The sequence below is a fragment of the Lipophrys pholis genome (genome assembly GCF_963383615.2).
Source record: "Lipophrys pholis genome assembly, chromosome: 14".
NCBI classification, from domain to species: Eukaryota; Metazoa; Chordata; class Actinopteri; order Blenniiformes; family Blenniidae; genus Lipophrys; species Lipophrys pholis.
This window is the reverse complement of record NC_137633.1, coordinates 26,875,952-26,895,884: the sequence shown is the minus strand read 5'-3', so window position 1 is coordinate 26,895,884 and position 19,933 is coordinate 26,875,952. Positions and strand designations below refer to the sequence as shown.

The 19,933-nt window shown below is 44.3% G+C and overlaps 2 protein-coding genes across 2 annotated transcripts in view; both read right to left on the bottom strand.

Annotated features, from left to right (window-relative positions):
* Positions 1-13,736, bottom strand: part of sfxn5a (sideroflexin 5a) — a 32,796-nt gene extending 19,060 nt beyond the window's left edge. Inside the window, exons 1-2 of the mRNA XM_080479485.1 lie at positions 13,594-13,736; positions 5,445-5,513 (exon numbers count right to left, since the gene is read on the bottom strand). Of these exons, the coding sequence (XP_080335611.1) occupies positions 5,445-5,513; positions 13,594-13,641 (117 nt within the window). The 5' untranslated portion in view covers positions 13,642-13,736. The remainder of the gene's footprint in view (positions 1-5,444; positions 5,514-13,593) is intronic.
* A 1,052-nt stretch (positions 13,737-14,788) lies between these two features.
* The window catches only part of rab11fip5a (RAB11 family interacting protein 5a (class I)), a 28,784-nt gene continuing 23,639 nt past the window's right edge, over positions 14,789-19,933 (bottom strand). Inside the window, exon 5 of the mRNA XM_080479355.1 lies at positions 14,789-19,390. Within this exon, the coding sequence (XP_080335481.1) occupies positions 19,133-19,390 (258 nt within the window). The 3' untranslated portion in view covers positions 14,789-19,132. The remainder of the gene's footprint in view (positions 19,391-19,933) is intronic.

Genomic DNA, 19,933 nt, shown 5'->3' with positions numbered 1-19,933 from the left:
CAAAATGACAGAGCAAAACGATGGACCAACGACAGACCAGACGACGGACCAAACAATGGACCAAACCACGGACAAATCGACAGAGCAAAACAACGGACCAACAACGGACCAACAACGGACCGGACGACTGACCAGGCGATGGACCAGACGACGGACAAAACGGCAGACCAAAAAAACCGGGCCAACGACGGAGCAGACAACAGACCAGATGAAGGACCAGACGACGGATCGACGACAGACCAGACGACAGAGCAGACGACAGAGCAGACGATAGTCCAGACCACGGCCCAGACCACGGACCAAACGATGGACCAGAAGACGTACCAGACCACGGACCAAATGAAGGACCAGACAACGGACAAAACGGCAGACCAAAAAAAAAGGGGCCAATGACGGACCAGATGACAGACCAGATGAAGGAGCAGACGACGGATCAACGACAGACCAGATGACGGAACAGATGACGCGCCAAATGATGGACCAAACAACGGACAAAACGACAGACCAAAACGACGGACCAGATGAAGGACCAGACGACGGACCAGATGAAGGACCAGACGACGGATCAACGACAGACCAGATGAAGGACCAAACAAAGGATCAGACGACGGACCAGACGACGGACCAAACAATGGACCAGACGACAGACCAGATGAAGGACCAGACAAAGGATCAGACGACGGACCAGACGACGGACCAAACGATGGACCAGACGACAGACCAGATGAAGGACCAGACAAAGGATCAGACGACGGACCAGATGACGGACCAAACGACAGACCAGATGACGGCGCAGACGACGGAACAGATGACGGAACAGATGACGCACCAAACGATGGACCAAACAACAGACAAAATGACAGAGCAAAACGATGGACCAACGACAGACCAGACGACGGACCAAACAATGGACCAAACCACGGACAAATCGACAGAGCAAAACAACGGACCAACAACGGACCAACAACGGACCGGACGACTGACCAGGCGATGGACCAGACGACGGACAAAACGGCAGACCAAAAAAACCGGGCCAACGACGGAGCAGACAACAGACCAGATGAAGGACCAGACGACGGATCGACGACAGACCAGACGACAGAGCAGACGACAGAGCAGACGACAGAGCAGACGATAGTCCAGACCACGGCCCAGACCACGGACCAAACGATGGACCAGAAGACGTACCAGACCACGGACCAAATGAAGGACCAGACAACGGACAAAACGGCAGACCAAAAAAAAAGGGGCCAATGACGGACCAGATGACAGACCAGATGAAGGAGCAGACGACGGATCAACGACAGACCAGATGACGGAACAGATGACGCGCCAAATGATGGACCAAACAACGGACAAAACGACAGACCAAAACGACGGACCAGATGATGGACCAAATGATGGACCGGACGACGGACCAGACGATGGATCAAACAACGAACAAAACGTTGGACCAAACGACAGACTGACGGTCACCAATGGTCAGAGAGCATCACCACACAAGTAGCCAAATGTTCATGTGAATAAATCCGCTGGCTGTTGAAGGTAAAAGTGACGGACTGCGGTACAAACAGGAAACAGTTTTTTATTCATTTATTTTTCTTTTCATTCAACACTGTGAACTGTACCAGAGCTGAGTGGCCAGCGCTACACGCACTGGATGGCCTGAGTATTAGGGATGGGAATCGAAAACCGATTCTGACTTAGAACCGGTTCCATGTGTTCGATTCTTCTTAACAAGTCATTTCCAGCACGACGTCAAGTCGCGTTGCGGTACGTTGCATTACGTTGCATTACGTTGCATTACGTCACAGAGTTCCTTCAACCAGGAGAAAACATGGAGAGGAAGAAGGTCTAAAGTGGGAGACGATAAACAACAAAATAATACGATATAGTAATACATATTCACTCACCAGGTCCTGAATCCACAGAGTCCACAGCCTCTCGCCTCACAACCAGAAGGTCCAGGTAAAAAAAATAAAGTCTCGGTTCAAATCCCGGCAGGAGCCTTTCTGTGTGCATTTTTCATGTTCTCTCTGTGTGTGCTGGTTCTACTCCGGTACTCCGGTTTACTCTGATAGTCAAAACAACCTGTACCGTGACTCCCTGAGCTACACCCCCGGCCTCCATCTCCTCCTCGTGAGCTACACCCCCGGCCTCCATCTCCTCCTCCTGAGCAACACCCCCGGCCTCCATCTCCTCCTCATGAGCAACACCCCCGGCCTCCATCACCTCCTCCTGAGCTACACCCAACCTCCATCACCTCCTCCTGAGCTACACCCCCGGCCTCCATCTCCTCCTCCTGAGCAACACCCCCGGCCTCCATCACCTCCTCCTGAGCTACACCCTCCGCCTCCATCACCTCCTCCTGAGCTAAACCCTCCGCCTCCATCACCTCCTCCTGAGCTACACCCGACCTCCATCACCTCCTTCTGAGCTACACCCCCGGCCTCCATCACCTCCCCAGAGCGCTGCACTGTGTGGCTGCTGAAGACGGTCTATTTGGTGAAGAAATGTCCTGTCTGAGGACGAATGAGGGACTTTTAATAAATTAACTCTGCCGTCAATCTGTCCCGTGTAGTAAATGTCTGATCCAACGAGCCGACGGCGTAGATATATGGTAGTAGATCATTCACTATGCATGGGAGCCTCTAGTTTTCACACTATACAGTGATAAACAATCTACTAGAGTATGTCTACTGTGTAGACATACACAATCTAGTCGAGATCTACTACTGTATGTCTATGTATTATATCATTCTGTGCTGAATATCACCTCAAAAAAAAGCACCAACACAATATAAAAACACAGCGTTCCCTGCAGACAGAGAACGTGTTCCTCCTCATATGTCACGTCCTCATTCCTCTCCAGGCTCCGCCTCCCAGAGAGGCTTAACTTGTCAACAGCGCAAAATTCGAAAAAGTGTAAATTCCAGGGGGCATCCGATGAAGGCAAATACACATTAGACTACTTTTTTAAGGGAAAAATTATAATTCAAGTTTCATGTTTGGAAAAAATTTGATTGTTCCTTTTGGTGCAGAAAACTGTAAAACTACTTTTTTCCCCTCAAAACAATACTCAGGAATCGTTAGAAGAATTGATAAGGGATTGGATTGAAAAGCAGAATTGACAATGGCATTGATATTGATAAAATCTTATCAATTACCACCCCTACTGAGTACACAATGCTCTTCTCGGCTTGGTTCCTTCCTCCCTCTGTTCTCTTCTCCAGAGAACCAGCAGCCATTATTCCTACGCTCCAGAGACTTTCTTCACCTGTATGTTCCTCGTGTTCTGACTGAACTGGGAAAACCAGGTTTTAGTTTCTCTGCCTGGAAGAGCCTCCAAACAGAAGCTAAAATGACTGACTGGTACCTTTAATCTTATCCGTTCTTTATTACTCTTCAAAGACGAGGATCAACTAATCAATGTTCTTGTTCTTGAAGTTTTTTACAGTTGATGAATGCAACCTAAAATGTTAATGCACTTTATTCTAATCCGCCTTACCAAATCTGCATTTTATCTTTTAAAGTTCTCCTATCCTCCAGCTTTAACAGCATATCTGCTCTCACATCTTGCAAAAACAGGAAATCAGGGCGCTCCACCCGGTCCCAGTGTGAAACAACTCCTGGTTCTCCTGGTTCTCCTGGTTCTCCTGCTCCCTCGTCCACGGCTGAACTCTTCATTCCTACAGAGTTGCGTCAGTCCCAGAAACCACCGCTCCGGCTCAACAAGGCTGGAATTACAGCTCAGTGCTCTCGGCCTGTTTGGGGCCTCGGCCATCAGACAGGAGGAAGAAGTGAAAGCACCTGTCGTTACTTTAACATCAGGAGACGAGCTCCAGCTGATATGACCTACAACACCTTGACTGATTGACAGAAGACAGACAATCGTGACAATATATTTCTCCATGGTTTAAAGAGGTCATTTTGTTCTCCTCCTCCTCCTGTTCTCCTCCTCCTCCTGTTCACCTCCTCCTCCTGTTCTCCTCCTCCTCCTGTTCTCCTCCTCCTGTTCTCCTCCTCCTCCTCCTGTTCACCTCCTCCTCCTGTTCTCCTCCTCCTGTTCTCCTCCTCCTCCTCCTGTTCACCTCCTCCTCCTGTTCTCCTCCTCCTCCTGTTCTCCTCCTCCTCCTGGTCTGGTCGCTCCAGAAACCTTCAGTATTCTAAGTTTCTAGCTCCTCCTTGATTTTCCTCATTTGAATATTGGATCATAGGAGCTGCATTCAGAATCTGCTGTGTCTGTGTGAGCTGGACTGGCTCCGCCCACACATGCCCATCTTGAGAAGAGGAGGAAGTACTTCCTCTCGTGGTGCCATGTGCCAGAGCAGAGCTGCCTAATTGTGGGAGGAGTCAAAGGGAGGAGCCTACCTTGATTGGGATTGGCTAAACCCCCGATGACACTATATAGGGTTTGATTTCTGATTGGCTGGTTGGAACAACACACTTTTTAAAACCTGAAACAAGCCAGGGACAGAGAGGACAGACTGTCTTCACTTCTGGGACGTCAGTCCAGGTATGGGGACGATTAGTACTGCTGGAAACCTTTAGGAAGGGAATGTTTTCACAATATGAGTCTTTAAATTTTGTCTATAGTAATCTGCACTTTCTCATTGTAAGTATTGTATACTGTTAATTATGTTGAATCAGTTTTATTTGTTTTTAACTCAAAGGATGTGATTTGTGCTGCGGACCTCTTGGCCAGGTCACCTTGTAACATAGATCTTCATCTCAATGCGTTTTATTTTCCTGGTTAAAAAAAAGTTTAAATAAACAGGAAACACGACAGTTTGAGGAAGTTCTGCCCTCTAAATGTTCTCATAATGGATTCATTCTTCAATTAAAGTCAGAAAGTCGGAGATAAAGATGAAAAACTCTTGTTTTGTGCTTATAAAGAGTCCCGTTAACAGCTTATCATCATAAAACTAAAGAGTAGAAATATTGTGTGGAGAATTGTGAGGAAAAATGTGAATTTAATCAATATTGAGCTCTTGTCTTAATAATGATCACTGATCAATTTCTATCAATATAACGATTATTTTTTTAAATGTTATCACTATGAACTGACCAGTTTTTAGCCTGATAATCTACTGAAGAAAAATGATCTAAAAACTGATTTAATCTTAATAAAAATGTGCAGTTTTAGAATAAAGTTGTTTTAAAGCTTTCAGACCTTTCAGAATCAAACATCACAACATTTCTTTCATCCCCACGTCAGTTTTCAGTTTGCTTGTGAAACAGAGAAACTCAGTCGTTCACATTCTCTGCATCACTTCGTCTCTTCCAGTGAGAACATGAAATGAATCGGCTCTGATGAAGTGAAGAAGCTGCAGATATTCATCAAATCTGAAGTAAAGATAATATTCCAGTCCGGTAACCCCAGAGGAACCACCAGAGGTGAAATGCTGAAGAATTTAATTTGTATTTCAGTGTTTGTTTTGTACCTGAGTCACGAAGAGCGTGGTGGGGTCGATCACGTCCAGGAAGTGTCTGAATCGACCCAGAAATGTTTTCTAAGAACCAGAAAGAAACAAATAAAAAATTGATTAAGACACAAATCTCACAATGTTCCTTCATGACCAGGAAATGTTTCCACCAGGCAGACGAAGCAGGACAATTCATGTTTACTGGATTCCTTTTTCTCATTTAATCTTTTAAATCGTGTCTCATTTGAAGGAAACGTTCATTTGTGGGATGAGCAGCAGAGCTGGATGTGTCAAAGCTTCTCCAATAACCTTCAATGTTCCAGTGCCATTGTGGCTTTTAAATATGTTTTAATGTGTAATTTCTAATTCTACTCCAATTCTAATTCAACTTTTCCCCGCCTTGCAGATGAACTGAAACTTTTTAAACTGCGGCAGAGATTCTGCCACGGTGCTGTGTTTCCAGCTGTTTCCCTGTAAACAGTAATATCACAATATTAAATCTCAGCAGCTGCTGGAACGCAGCAGGTGGAGCCTCCTCATTAAAGCCTCAGCAAACTGTTTCCTATCTGCATCTTTCAGGACTCTGATCCACTCACACCACTCGCAATTATTTCTCGTAATGACTGTGCCAGAAATACCGTTGGATCATTTATTCATAGCGGAGCAGAAGGAACGGTTGAGCGGCGCTGCAGCAGCTCCGAGCCGTCCGTCCCTAAGTTGGCTTTAATTACTCAAACTGCTAATTTGGATGAAAATCTGGTTTTAAAGTCGCTGCGTCGCCTCGTGACTTTCTGAGCATATGGATGATTCATACAAACAAGTTTTAATCTGTTTAATTGTAGTGGCACTCCAGCTTGAGCTGTGATGGGTGGAGGATCTTCATCTTCATCATCATCATCAGGAGCCTCTTTTTAATGTGGCCATGATGAGAACTATGGATTATTTTATACATTCCTCGCTGGTTTTCACAACAACCTCTTGTATAAGAGAATGTTTGCTTCAAAATGTTTCCACGGTGCCCAGAAGGACAATAAGGATTTGTTTTGTAGGTTTAATGTTCAGTTTTGTAATGACAGTCAAGTTTCCCACATTTTCATCAGTGTTGTGGTTCTGTACCGCTGTTGTGGTTTTGTATCAGTGTTGTAGTTCTGAGGGGTGTTCCAGAAAGGGGGTTCAAGAAACTCTTGAGTTTCTCCCTGAACTCTGAGTCGACTGACCCCGAGATGACACTCAAGAGTTTCCGGTTCCAGAACAGCTGATCTGTATTAACAACTCTGAGGATGTGAACCTGGAGTTAAGCGCCTGAACAACCAGAATAAAAAGCTTCATCAATGGAGCCCCGGCACCACCAGTCGCTATAGCAACAGACCCAAAACCCAGTTCTTTCACAGTAAAAGTCCCGGCGCTGCAGCAGCAGAGGAGAGAGACAACTGGGAGAAAGTTGCTGCAAAGTTGACTCCTTAAAGTTAACATTTAACTTTAGATCGCAGCAAACAGGTAGAAATAAAAAATCGGTGTAAAATCTGAATTTCATTTAGGTTCAATCCAACAGGAGGAAGACGACTTGGAATCAGCTTAACATGAAATATAAAACCATCTTTCAGAACGAAAAGGCCTACATGTACAGTTGTACACATAAGTTTACATACCCTGGGAGAATTTATGATTTCTTGGCCGTTCTTCAGAGAATATGAATGATGACACAAAAACCTTTCTACCACTCATGTTTAATGGTTGTTTGAAGCTATTTATTGGCAAACAACTGTGTTTACTTTTTAAATCAAAATGACAAAGGAAAGTACCCAAATGACCCTTATCTAAAGTTTACATACCCCAGTTGTTAATACCATGTATTGCCCCCTTTAACATCAATGACAGCTTGAAGTCTTTAGTGGTAGTTGTGGATAAGGTTCTTTATTTTCTCAGATGGTGAAGCTGCCCATTCTTCTTGGTAAAAAGCCTCCAGTTCCTGTAAGTTCTTGGTCTGTCTTGCATGAAGTGCACGTTTGAGATCTCCCCAGAGTAGCTCAATAGCCCCGTTTCCACAGTGCCCCTTGGAACCGGTGCCGGTCAGGTGGGGGTTGACTATACGTAACCAGACCCGTATCAGTGCCGCGTTTCCATTACATGGGGAACGGTTTGGAATGTAGGCGGGGTTATGAACGGTTGTGTAATCATGCAGGATGTGACGCCATAACGGGAGAACATTTTCAAAAAAGTTTCCTGATTGCTGCAGAAGAACTGATTGGAAATGGCTGCTTGCTGGGAGAACAGCGGTCGTCACGGACCAATGAGCAGACAGCAGTGTTGAAGCTCCTCCCCCTCATATCCGGCACATTGTGCCTGGTACCCCAAGTGGAGGGGTAGCGAGAAATGGTTACCAATGGTACCGGTTGGTAACGGTTCTGAGTCAGTGGAAACGCACAACAACCGGTTCTGACCTGACCCGTACCGGCACCAAGGGGCTCTGTGGAAACGGGGCTAATGATACTGAGGTCAGGGGATTGAGGTGGCCACTCCAGAACCTTCCCTTGGTTCTGCTGTAGCCAATGACAGGTCGACTTGGCTTTGTGTTTTGGATCATTGTCATGATGGAATGTCCAGAAACGTCCCATGCGGAGCTTCCGGCCTGATGAGTGCAAATTTTCCTCCGGTATTGTCTGATAACATGCTGCATTCATCTTGCCATCAATTTTGGCCAAGTTTCCTGTGCCTTTGTTGCCCCCCCCCCCCCCCCCCCCCCCCCCCCCCCCAAAAAAAACATCAGTGATCCACCTCGTGTTTCACAGTAGGAATGCTGTTCCTTCCATGTTGACTCCTCTTCAAATGTGAAGTTTATGGTTGTGGCCAAAAAGTTTAATTTTGGTCTTATCACTCCAAATGACTTTGTTCCAGAGGTTCTGAGGCTTGTGTCTGTGCTGTTTGGCGTAATGGAAACGGGAAACTTTGTGACATTTGCGCAGAAACAGCTTTCTTGACCATGCAACCCATTTTTCTTCAACTGCCTCCTTAATGTGAATCTTGAAACAGCCACACCACAATGTTTCAGAGAGTCCTGTATTTCAGCTGAAGTTATTTGTGGATTTTTCTTTGCATCTCAAACAATTTTCCTGGCAGTCGTGGCTGAAATCTTTGCTGGTCTACCTGACCGTGGCTTGGTTTCTACAGAATCCCTCATGTTCCACTTCTTAATCAGAGTTTGAAATTCTCAATTCCTTGGATATCTTTTTATACCCCTTTCCTGTTTTATGCAGTTCCATTACCTTTTTCTCGCAGATCCTTTGACAATTCTTTTGCTTTCCCCTTGACTCAGAATCCAGAACCGTCAGTGCAGCACTGGATGAAAGATGAATGGTCTGTCAGAAGCCCAGAAACTCACTGACCTTTTATACACACACACTAATTACAAACAAACAGGTCAAAGGTCAGGATGGGAACCTTGATTAGCCATTCAAACCTGCTTGTGTCAACTGTTTTGCATGTTATCAGGTCAAAGTCACTGGGATATGTAAACTTTTGATCAGGGTCATTTGGGTACTTTTTTTTGTCATTTTGAGTTAAAAAGAGTAAACACAGTTGTTTGACAATAAATAGCTTCACCCAATCATCAACCATGAGTGGAAGAAAGGCTTTTGTGTTATTATTCATATTCTCTGAAGAACGGCCAAGAAATCATAAACTCTCCCAGGGTATGTAAACTGTTTGTATGCTCTGATTGTCCTTCATTCTGATTTTAATTTTAGTATTTAAATTGATGTAGGCTTTTAAATAAAAAAAACAATAAAAAAAACAGTAGCCACTTCAAGTAGTAATTTTAACCAGTAACAAAATGTTTGAACTCTGTTCATCTCCTGAGTAGGTTCACAGTGTTTAGACATCTTTTATTAAAGTGGAGTCATTTAAAAAGTGATGATGAGTACATCAATACTCAAATTAATACCACACACACACACACACACACACACACACACACACACACACACACACACACACACACACACACACACACACACACACACACACACACACACACACACACACACACACACACACACACACACACACACACACACACACACACACACACACACACACACACACACAAAGATTTGTTTCAGTGCAAGGGAGACTTATCCAGCCGCTCTACACACTGTTGCTTTACTAATATTATAAAGGAAACTATAATTTTACAAAAAAAGTGTAATGCTCTGCTCTGATGTGAGGCACGGGGCAATTTGGAAACGAATGATCCCAACGGGGAATTAATACAGTTCTTCTAATCCGGGCTGGAAGACTCTGTCGTGATGTAAGTTAACTCAAATGATTTCTGCCTCGATGTCGATCAGGTTTGGAAATAACGGACAATTCTTCTCTAGTCAAGCTTCAGGTGGGAGGGGCCAGTAGAAACTCAGAATTTCCTCTACAAAACCTACCAGCCAGCAGGTTCTGTTCACAGAGTCTGTTACCATGTTGACAGCCAGCAGGTTCTGTTCAGAGTCTGTTACCATGGTGACAGCCAGCAGGTTCTGTTCACAGAGTCTGTTACCATGGTGACAGCCAGCAGGTTCTGTTCAGAGTCTGTTACCATGGTGACAGCCAGCAGGTTCTCTTCACAGAGTCTGTTACCATGTTGACAGCCAGCAGGTTCTGTTCAGAGTCTGTTACCATGGTGACAGCCAGCAGGTTCTCTTCACAGAGTATGTTACCATGTTGACAGCCAGCAGGTTCTGTTCAGAGTCTGTTACCATGGTGACAGCCAGCAGGTTCTCTTCACAGAGTATGTTACCATGTTGACAGCCAGCAGGTTCTGTTCAGAGTCTGTTACCATGGTGACAGCCAGCAGGTTCTGTTCACAGAGTCTGTTACCATGGTGACAGCCAGCAGGTTCTGTTCACAGAGTATGTTACCATGTTGATAGCCAGCAGGTTCTATTCAGAATCTGTTACCATGGTGACAGCCAGCAGGTTCTGTTCACAGAGTCTGTTACCATGTTGACAGCCAGCAGGTTCTGTTCAGAGTATGTTACCATGGTGACAGCCAGCAGATTCTGTTTACAGAGTGTTAGCATGGTGACTGACCCCAAGCTTAATTCAGCTCTCTTATTGGAACGGAAAGCTCTGAGTAGTTGAATTGTGTTAATTTTGTCGTTCTAACTACATATGTATAGACTCTTTTTTTAACGACAGGTAAATATATGAAAATATGAAATACTGAGAAAAGATCTGACAGAACAAAAGAAAAAGACACTAAAAACCCTGCTAAAACCCTTACTAGAAACAAAGAACATAACACAAGAAGCTTCTAACCACGTCATACCTACAGCCAGTATCACCACATGAATATATGGAACCCAGAAAATACACAAAAAAGACCCCCCACTGCACCCCATAGTGGACAGCATTGGATCTGTCAGCTACAACCTCTGGAAAGCTCTGCTTGATATTATTTAATCCTCCTTGGCACAACAGAACATCACTAAGAACTCAAAACAACTGGCACAAGATCTCAACAACGTTCCAATAGAAACAGACGAAATCTTCATTTCACATGACATCATCTCGTTATTCACTAAAACCCCCGTTGATGTCACATTACATGTTGTACAAGAACCTTTAAAACAGGACAGGACTTTAAATAAAGGCACAAACCTTACAGTTGAGGACATCACCACTCTACTAGGCCTCGTTGCCAAATCCACCTACTTTCAGTTCAGAGGCAACAGATACAAATAGAAGGTTTAGCAATGGGGGGTCCACTCTCTGCAATAATGAGCCACTTCTTCCTGGAGGTCTGGAAACCAAAGCCACCAACACAGCAGCCGCACACTGCAGACCCACCGTCTGGAAAAGATCCGTAGACGAGGTCCTGGGAATAATAAAAACTGGACAAACCCAAGAGCTCACAGAGCTTCTGAACAACATGGAGCACACTGGGAACAGACGCTTCACACATGAAGAGGGAACCAACAGGACCCTTTCCTTTCTGGACAGGAACCTCCAGCACAGACAGGACGGCAGGATCAAAATCTGTTTACAGGGAACCCACGCACACGGACCAGAACCTCCTCTGGACATCAGAACTCCCCACAGCACACAAACTTTCTGTTGTCAGGACACGTCATGAACGGGCCGCCGTCATAACAGAGGAACCAGACAAGAGGAGGACAAACATCAAGAACACGCTCACACAGGGTCAAGATCCACAATGGGTCCAAACAACGGAAAACTACAAGTCCAGAATAAAGAAAAGAAGAGAAACAAAGGAAAACTACAAGTCCAGAATAAGGAAAAGAAGAGAAAACAAAGGAAAACAAAACACAGAATAAAGAAAAGAAGAGAAAACAAAGGAAAACAAAACACAGAAAAACCAGATAAGAACAAAACCACGATCACCCTCCCAGACATCGGAGGAAGAACAGAACCCAGACAACAAATAATGAACAAACACATCAGCACTGCAGTGGAACCACACAAAACTCTAGGTACTTGTACTCCCTAAAGACCAAATAGACCTGGAGAACAAATCTAAAGTAATATATGAAATCCATGTAAATCATGTAACAAAACATACATGGGTGAAACGGGCAGATCCTTTAATATAAGAAAGAAAGAACATCAAACAGAATGAAAAAGAAACGGCAGGACGACTCACAACATCAAAAAAGACACAGCAGAACAAGAAAATGCAAAATCAGCATCACGACCACTGCAAAAGAAACATCGGAACATCGGAGGAGAACAAGCTCAAACGGTGGACCCTAACCGAGACCTAACCCTAACAACCGGACAGTGGGGGGGGGGGGGGGACGGTGGGGGGCGTGGTCGGCCCTAGAGAATCTGACAGACCTATCAGGCCGATCAGCTGATAAAGACCAACACGCCATCACATATCAGATGAGGCTCTGAGGAGGGCTGCAGCCCAAACATGTCAGCCTGGTAGAAAACGTTTTTCCTGCTTCTATACGTGGTTAAAAAAAGAGTCTCTACATATGGAAAACTGATGTTCCCTCATTTCAGGGTTAACATACTCTGAGTTTTCACAAAATCTGCTTTCTGGAATTGTATCTGTGTTGCGGTTCTGTCAGTGTGGTTCTGTGTCAGTGTGGTTCTGTATCGGTGTTGTGGTTCAGTGTTGTGGTTCTGTGTCAGTGTGGTTCTGTATCGGTGTTGTGGTTCTGTGTCAGTGTGGTTCTGTATCGGTGTTGAGGTTCTGTATTAGTGTGGTTCTGTATCGGTGTTGAGGTTCTGTATCAGTGTTGTGGTTCTGTATCGGTGTTGAGGTTCTGTATCAGTGTTGTGGTTCTGTGTCAGTGTGGTTCTGTATCGGTGTTGTGGTTCTGTATCGGTCTGGAGGTTCTATGTCGGTGTTGTGGTTCTGTATCAGTGTTGAGGTTCTGTATTGATGTTGAGGTTCTGTATCGGTGTTGAGGTTCTGTATTGATGTTGTGGTTCTGTATCAGTTGCAGTGGTTTTGTTCACATTGTGTTGTATTCCTGTTGCAGCTTTTTGCTTTTCTATTGAATAAAACAGAAGCACAACACATATAAAGATTTAATAGAATGATGAGATCTTGTCTATTAACAGTCAGAAAGGTTGAAACACACAAGAGCTGGACTGACTGGCTGTGATCGGACACTCAGGTTCATCTGACTAAAACTTCTTGAAGAGCTGACACTCGATCACATGACTGATCACGATTAAAACTTACAAACAGTTCCAGTGCTTTAAAGCTGCAAACAACAAAAATAGAGGCATTATTAAGACAAACCACATGTGTGGACTTCTGGCTCCTGAAAGCACAACTTCCTGTAAACAATTCACCTATTTGTCCTGGTCGACTGGAGTCCAGTTCATTCAATCATCACTAGATTTTGATTGTAAAATGTTCCTGACTTCCTCCCTGCTCACTTTATAATGCACTACTGTAGATTTAAGGTCGTAAAACAACCAACAGCTTTACACACTAGATCTACTCACTTTTCTGAGTGAAACCTCCTGCCACGAAATACATAATGTTTAAATGTCAGAAAACAGGTAGGAAAAGACACTTTTAAACCCTGAAAGTGGATTAAAAGTGTGAACAGTTTAGTTTGTGTTCACCACTGAAGCTTCTAAAAAAGCTTTAAATGTGCACGTGAGTGCCAACTTTAGGATAGGAGTGACGGTACCTGGTCGAAACGAGAGTTTCCGTACTGGAAGGTCGGATATTCAGACATTGTGGAACTTTTTATCGCCTTCGTTAAGTTTTTAAAAAGTTATTTCTTTTTTTTTAACTTCCAGCTGCGAGTTCAACGGTGAACTGGCACTGACCGAGGTGCATCATGGGAACTGTTGTGTTTTAAAGGAACCCCGCGCAGAGCCGAGGACTACAGTTCCCACAATGCCACACTTTGTTTTCCTGATTTTAATAACGAACCTCAAAAGGAAGGCGATCCGCTTAAAGCACCACATTAACAAAAATACTGTTTTTTTAAAAAGATAATAATCCTCCTGCGGAGGAATACAGGTTCTTGGCTCTATAGAGGATAACATAGCCCTCTAGTGGTGACTTTAAATTAAACTTATCAGTACTTTGCAGGGTGAATTTGAAAATTTGAAGCAAAGATAAATGACACTTTTGAAATAGAAAAATAAAGACAACATCAACATAATTACTTATTTGTATTTTTTTTACAAAAAAAAACCAAATAAAATTTTCCTTAAAATCAACTTGTGGCTTTAATTCAATATACTAAACAACTATTTTCCTCAAAGTGGAGCGAATGATTTCAAATGTATTGGGGAGGTGTTATTCTTTTAATGTGATTTGAGTTTATGAACTGAAATCACAATACAACACTCAAATACAATGAATGCAAATGACTAATCTGATTACTTCTTATAGAAGGCAGTGAACTATAAGTGTTTTGGTTTGAATTCTGCTTATAAACATTGGCCTCTAAAAAGATTTAACTAATTTTACTGAAATGTCTGAAACTGTTTCTGTGGCCACATGGAATCTGTCATAAATCTTAATTTATATATATTTTTCAAATACAACATGTTGTAAAATACAATAACAAATCTGTAGTTTGTGCAACATATTTTACCAATAAAGCTGATTCTGAATTTAAACAATCAAGTTTCTGTCTCACAAATAAAAAGTCATGTTGAATTCCTAGAAGTCGATTCATGATGTTAATGCTGAAGCTGCTGTGTAATACGGTCGTATATCGTTCACATGAACAATAATCCTGTTTCAAACTGAAGCTTCAACCTGCCCGGTGCCTAATTAAATCCCTTGAGTACAGTGTGAGAGTTTCTTTCCACAGTTGATGAAAATCAATGAGCCCCGAATGAAAAAAATCACCACCAAGCATACGGTGCGCAAGAAACACAAAATATTCTTTATTAAATATACAAAATTTGTGAAACAGAATTGCATCACGGATTGTAAACTTTCCAATCTTACACACTATCTGAAGCACATTCCCCCAGCTGCACAAGTCGAGGACGAAATACAAATCGAACCTAAATGAAAGGGAAACACCTCGGTAACGTGGAAGACGTGAGAGGAGATGCTTGTTGTTGCACTGAAGTGCCGAGTCACATTGAGCACATCTCTACAGTCGTCTATGCTCTTGGTATTGCGAGCGCACAGCGAGACCGAGATGGCAGATGATTCTAGATGCTTGTGTTTGTTTACTGGCTGATCCGTGTCGTGGCGTGAAGGTCGGCCGGGTGCTTGAACCACAGAGCGATTAGAAAGTGCAGCACGGTGGAAAGTAGATCTAACGACACCGACACTGGACAGGCGGCGACAGTCCAGGTTTCTTCTGACAGTTAAGTAGTGCAAGAACATCCACAGACGCTGTTAAAAGTGGCTTCATATCAGAATACTTCAGGGTGGATCAATCTGCTCCATTGATTAAGTTTCAAGGCTTTGTGTTTTCTTTTTTTTTTTTCTTTTTGGCATTTCACAGGAAATCACTGTTACTACTTGTTTCTATTGGTACGCATACAATTCATTGTGCAGTGACCTAAACAACAGAACTGGAACAAGTTTCAGTGAACAGATGGCTTTTCAAAACCTGCCCGGAGCTCCACGAGCAAAATGAAGCACGAGATTCTTAACCGACGTCAAAACGGGACAAAAATAAGGCAGCGATCGGCATTTCAACACGGCATGACGGAGTTTATCCCTCTGTAACACCTGGAAGCAGCTGGAGCAGAAGCAGATGACACACGCACGCACGCACGCACGCACGCACGCACGCACGCACGCACGCACACACACGATGGAAAAGTTCTGGATTTTGTCCAGTAAATTAAGAAAAACAGACCAAAAAAAAAAAAAAGAGGAATGAAGAAAAGAAACAGCGTTTTCCTGTGCAGTGAAAAGAAAACCATCGCTGGCTGACTAAGAACACTTTAGAACATTCAGGAGCTCCCATCAGTTCCCGGGACACGTGCACGTGAATCGTGCACGTGACGAGGCTCATTTGGTTTGAAGGTTTTAAAAACTAGTCCAAGCACTCGACTTCAATCAGTTTGTAGAGAGTCAATCCAGAACACGACCCACCGACAGACCGAGACAGACAGACCGAGACACACAGACAGACAGGTGGATCGAGACGACAGACAGACAGACAGACTGATGGGTTCGTCTCTTCACTCGTCACCTCAAAGATTTGCTCATTAAAATAGTTGATTTTTAAAAAAGGCAAATATTAAACGGCTGCTCAGCTGGTAACATCTGAGGTACAGAAGAACAACTTAAACCTTTCCTCTCACATCAGGAGACAGTTTGATTATGAAGCAAGAAGCTCACATCAAGTCGTGTTGTGAACTTTAACAAAGTTAGGATGACAATGATATTTAATAAAATTTGATGTGATACAAAACAGCAGGGCCAAACTCATTTTACTTTGGTTGATTTTTAACTGAAGACAAAGAAAAGCCTAAAAACTGCTATTTTAAAATCAAAGTAATACCTAAAGTGTCCTCTGGGGACGCCACACAGTTTCAGAGAGGAGGAGACTGTGTGCAGCAGCAGCAGCAGCATGAAACTCATATTGAAGCTGAGTTGGTGAACTCATGATACTTTCCTGCAATAAAAATGTTTGGAGTTTCCAGTTTAAAATGTTTGATTTAACCTGCATAAACTTTAAATCTGCAGCAGGAAACATTTGAAACTTATTGTCTCTAGTGCTGCAATTTAAAAGCAACATAATTAATCCAGTGATGGTGACAGATTAACGGCTTCACTAATCTGCAGAGATTGACTGACAACACTATTGGTGGAATAAATATCTATAGATTTTGAGTTAGGACTTTGAAGATGTCCTCTGGTGCTCATCATTACTAAACAGTTTAAATAATATCAGCCTTTCTCATTATTTTGTTTTATTTCAGTGTTAATATTAAAATAAGGCTAAAGTAACAAAAGAGGAAAGAATTAAGACATATGTGTTGTTTATTATAATTCTATTAATAAATTTCACACCACGTTGTGCTCAAGTTTATCAGTGAAATATGAAGACGTAATAAATTCAGACCCATTAAATCAGGTGTTGAAGTCCGGTCCTCCAGGACCGCAGCCCTGCACGTCCTCCACGTCTCCCTGCATCAACACAGCTGATTGCAATGAGCAGCTCGATGTCTGGCTTTGTGCTGAACTCAGTGATGAACCATCAGGACATTCAGTGGAGGGAGACAAGGGGTACGTCCGACTTGTCCCTCCTGTCTCCTTCTCTACCGACTTCTCCTGAACCCCGGAACTGTTCTGTGTGGCGGCCATGATGAGGACTGTCTGAATTCTCAATAAGCAAAGGAAAGGAGGCTCGTTGCTTCCTTTAGAACCTCCTTTAGCTGAGGAACCACTGATGCTTCCTTTAGAACCTCCTTTAGCTGAGGAACCACTGATGCTTCCTTTAGAACCTCCTTTAGCTGAGGAACCACTGATGCTTCCTTTAGAACCTCCTTTAGCTGAGGAACCACTGATGCTTCCTTTAGAACCTCCTTTAGCCTAGAAACCACTGACGGTTCCTTTACCAAAGGAGACCAGCTCATGTTCCCCCACAATTCCTTGCGGCGACAACATTTAAAGGAACCCGCTCATCGGAGCGTTCAGGGAAACTCAGGAGGACTGAAAGAGGAGCAGATCATGTAAGTTACCAAAACAATGATCTGCCTAGAACAACTTGAAATCATCTAGAACCCAGATGAACTTTTTGTAGTTCATTTTCAGAAACTTGTAGTTCTTTCCCACCATGGCAGACGTCACTAACTAGAGCCGCCGTCGCATTATTATGACGTCACTAATTGAAAGTGCTGTCTGACTGCCTCACCACCGTGATCACCTTTACTAACTCCTTTAGGAAGCATCCTAACACCTTTCCTTAACTCCTTTAGGAAGCCTCCTAACACCTTTCCTTAACTCCTTTAGGAAGCCTCCTAACACCTTTCCTTAACTCCTTTAGGAAGCCTCCTAACACCTTTCCTTAACTCCTTTAGGAAGTCTCCTAACACCTTTCCTTAACTCCTTTAGGAAGCCTCCTAACACCTTTCACTAACTCCTTTAGGAAGCCTCCTAACACCTTTCCTTAACTCCTTTAGGAAGCCGCCTAACTCCTTTCCTTAACCCTGTGATGTCATCCAGGGGTTAAGGTAAAGTCTTTAGATAAGGAGATAGGAGAGACTTTTCGGACGTACCCTTGGAAAACGTGCAAAGCTTCGGCCATCGAGGATCTGAGTTTGACACCCCTGCTAAATGGTGATAACTTTTAAAGGTGCAGCAGGAAACATTTCCCTCATGCCTCTCATGTGCTTTAGGGGGCAGCAGTGAGTCCGTGAGACTATTACAGAGTATTGACCCCCGGCCAGCTCAGTTGGTAGAGCATGAGACACGCAATCTCAAGGTAGAGGGTTCATGTCCCAAGCCGGGCGCCACCTTCCTGTGGGCTCTCCACCTGCAGGAAGGTTCTTAATGGGTCAATGTGATCTGGGTGACGGTGCTCAGACTGACACCCCCACCACCCGGGAATGGATAAGCGGGAGAAAATGGATGGATTACAGAGTAATGATGCTTCACAGTGTGACGTGAAAACATTAAAACATGATACTGACGAGCAGCGACACTTTAACGGTCTGAATATTAGAGAAACTAATTAAAACAACAGCAAAGGTTTTCAGGGTCTGTCAGTAAAGTCTAACGTCAGAAAATAAAACCAGAAAATGTTGAGTGTCTGGTGTTGAAACGACCCACCAGACGTCTGTTCTGCCTCACGAAGCTGCAACACGTCAGTCGTGATCAACGAGGAGTTTATTGGATTAACGCCACTCTGGACTGAAACTCTACGAATCTCTCTCTTTTGTGATCAAGGTGATAGAAGTGATAAGTGTGGTGAAAAGGAGAATTGAATGATTCTACAATCAGGATCCAAACCGTGGAAGCATCCGGGGTCCTGAACCCGCCGCCGGGCTGAGTGAACCTGAAAACAACCTGAGGACGCGCTACATTCAAAACCGCTCCCACCAAACCGCTCGGCCAGGGCCAGCTCCAGGACGGGAAAGCATGCCGGCTGGACCGACGTGGCCCGGGCGTCTCGCAGTGCCTAAATATCGTATCAAAAAGAGACAGCATAGCAGTGAAAAGACTAAAGAGCTGTTGTGGAGGCTAGAGTGAACAGACGCGGACTGAGCTGCAAACCCTTCCTCCAGTCGTCGTCACTTGAACTTGGAGCGGACTTGCAGGAGGGTGGGCTTCTGCTCCATGATGCGCACCAGCAGCGTGTCGATGTAGTCCTCCAGGTCCCGGACCTGAGGCTTCAGCCGCCGCAGCTCCAGCTCGCGTTTCGCCAGCAGCAGTTTCTGTCGCTCAAAGTGGAGCTTCTGACGATCCAGATCTCCTTCTCGCTGCACCAGCAGGGACACCAGTTCACTGTGGGTCAGGTGGTAGTACGACCCCGCTCCTTCTGTCAGAGGCTGGGGAAGGGGGGGGGGGGGTTAGTGTGACTGTTGAGCATCTCCAGGTTTCTATGATTCCTTATCTCTTATCTGCATGATGATTGGCTCTTCATAAGATCATAAAATCTGAGGTGACTGTCACCTTAGGCAAAACACTGCCTGTAGGAGATTGATAAACAGTGAATGTTTCCAATGAAGGGAGGGTGGAGTGAGGAAGGGAGGGTGGAGTGATGAAGGCAGGGTGGAGTGATGAAGGCAGGGTGGAGTGATGAAGGGAGGATGGAGTGATGAAGGGAGGATGGAGTGATGAAGGCAGGGTGGAGTGAGGTAGGCAGGGTGAAGTGATAAAGCAGGGTGGAGTGATGAAGGCAGGGTGGAGTGATGAAGGCAGGGTGGAGTGAGGTAGGCAGGGTGAAGTGATAAAGCAGGGTGGAGTGATGAAGGCAGGGTGGAGTGATGAAGGCAGGGTGGAGTGAGGTAGGCAGGGTGGAGTGATGAAGGCAGGATGGAGTGAGGTAGGCAGGGTGGAGTGATGAAGCAGAGTGGAGTGATGAAGGCAGG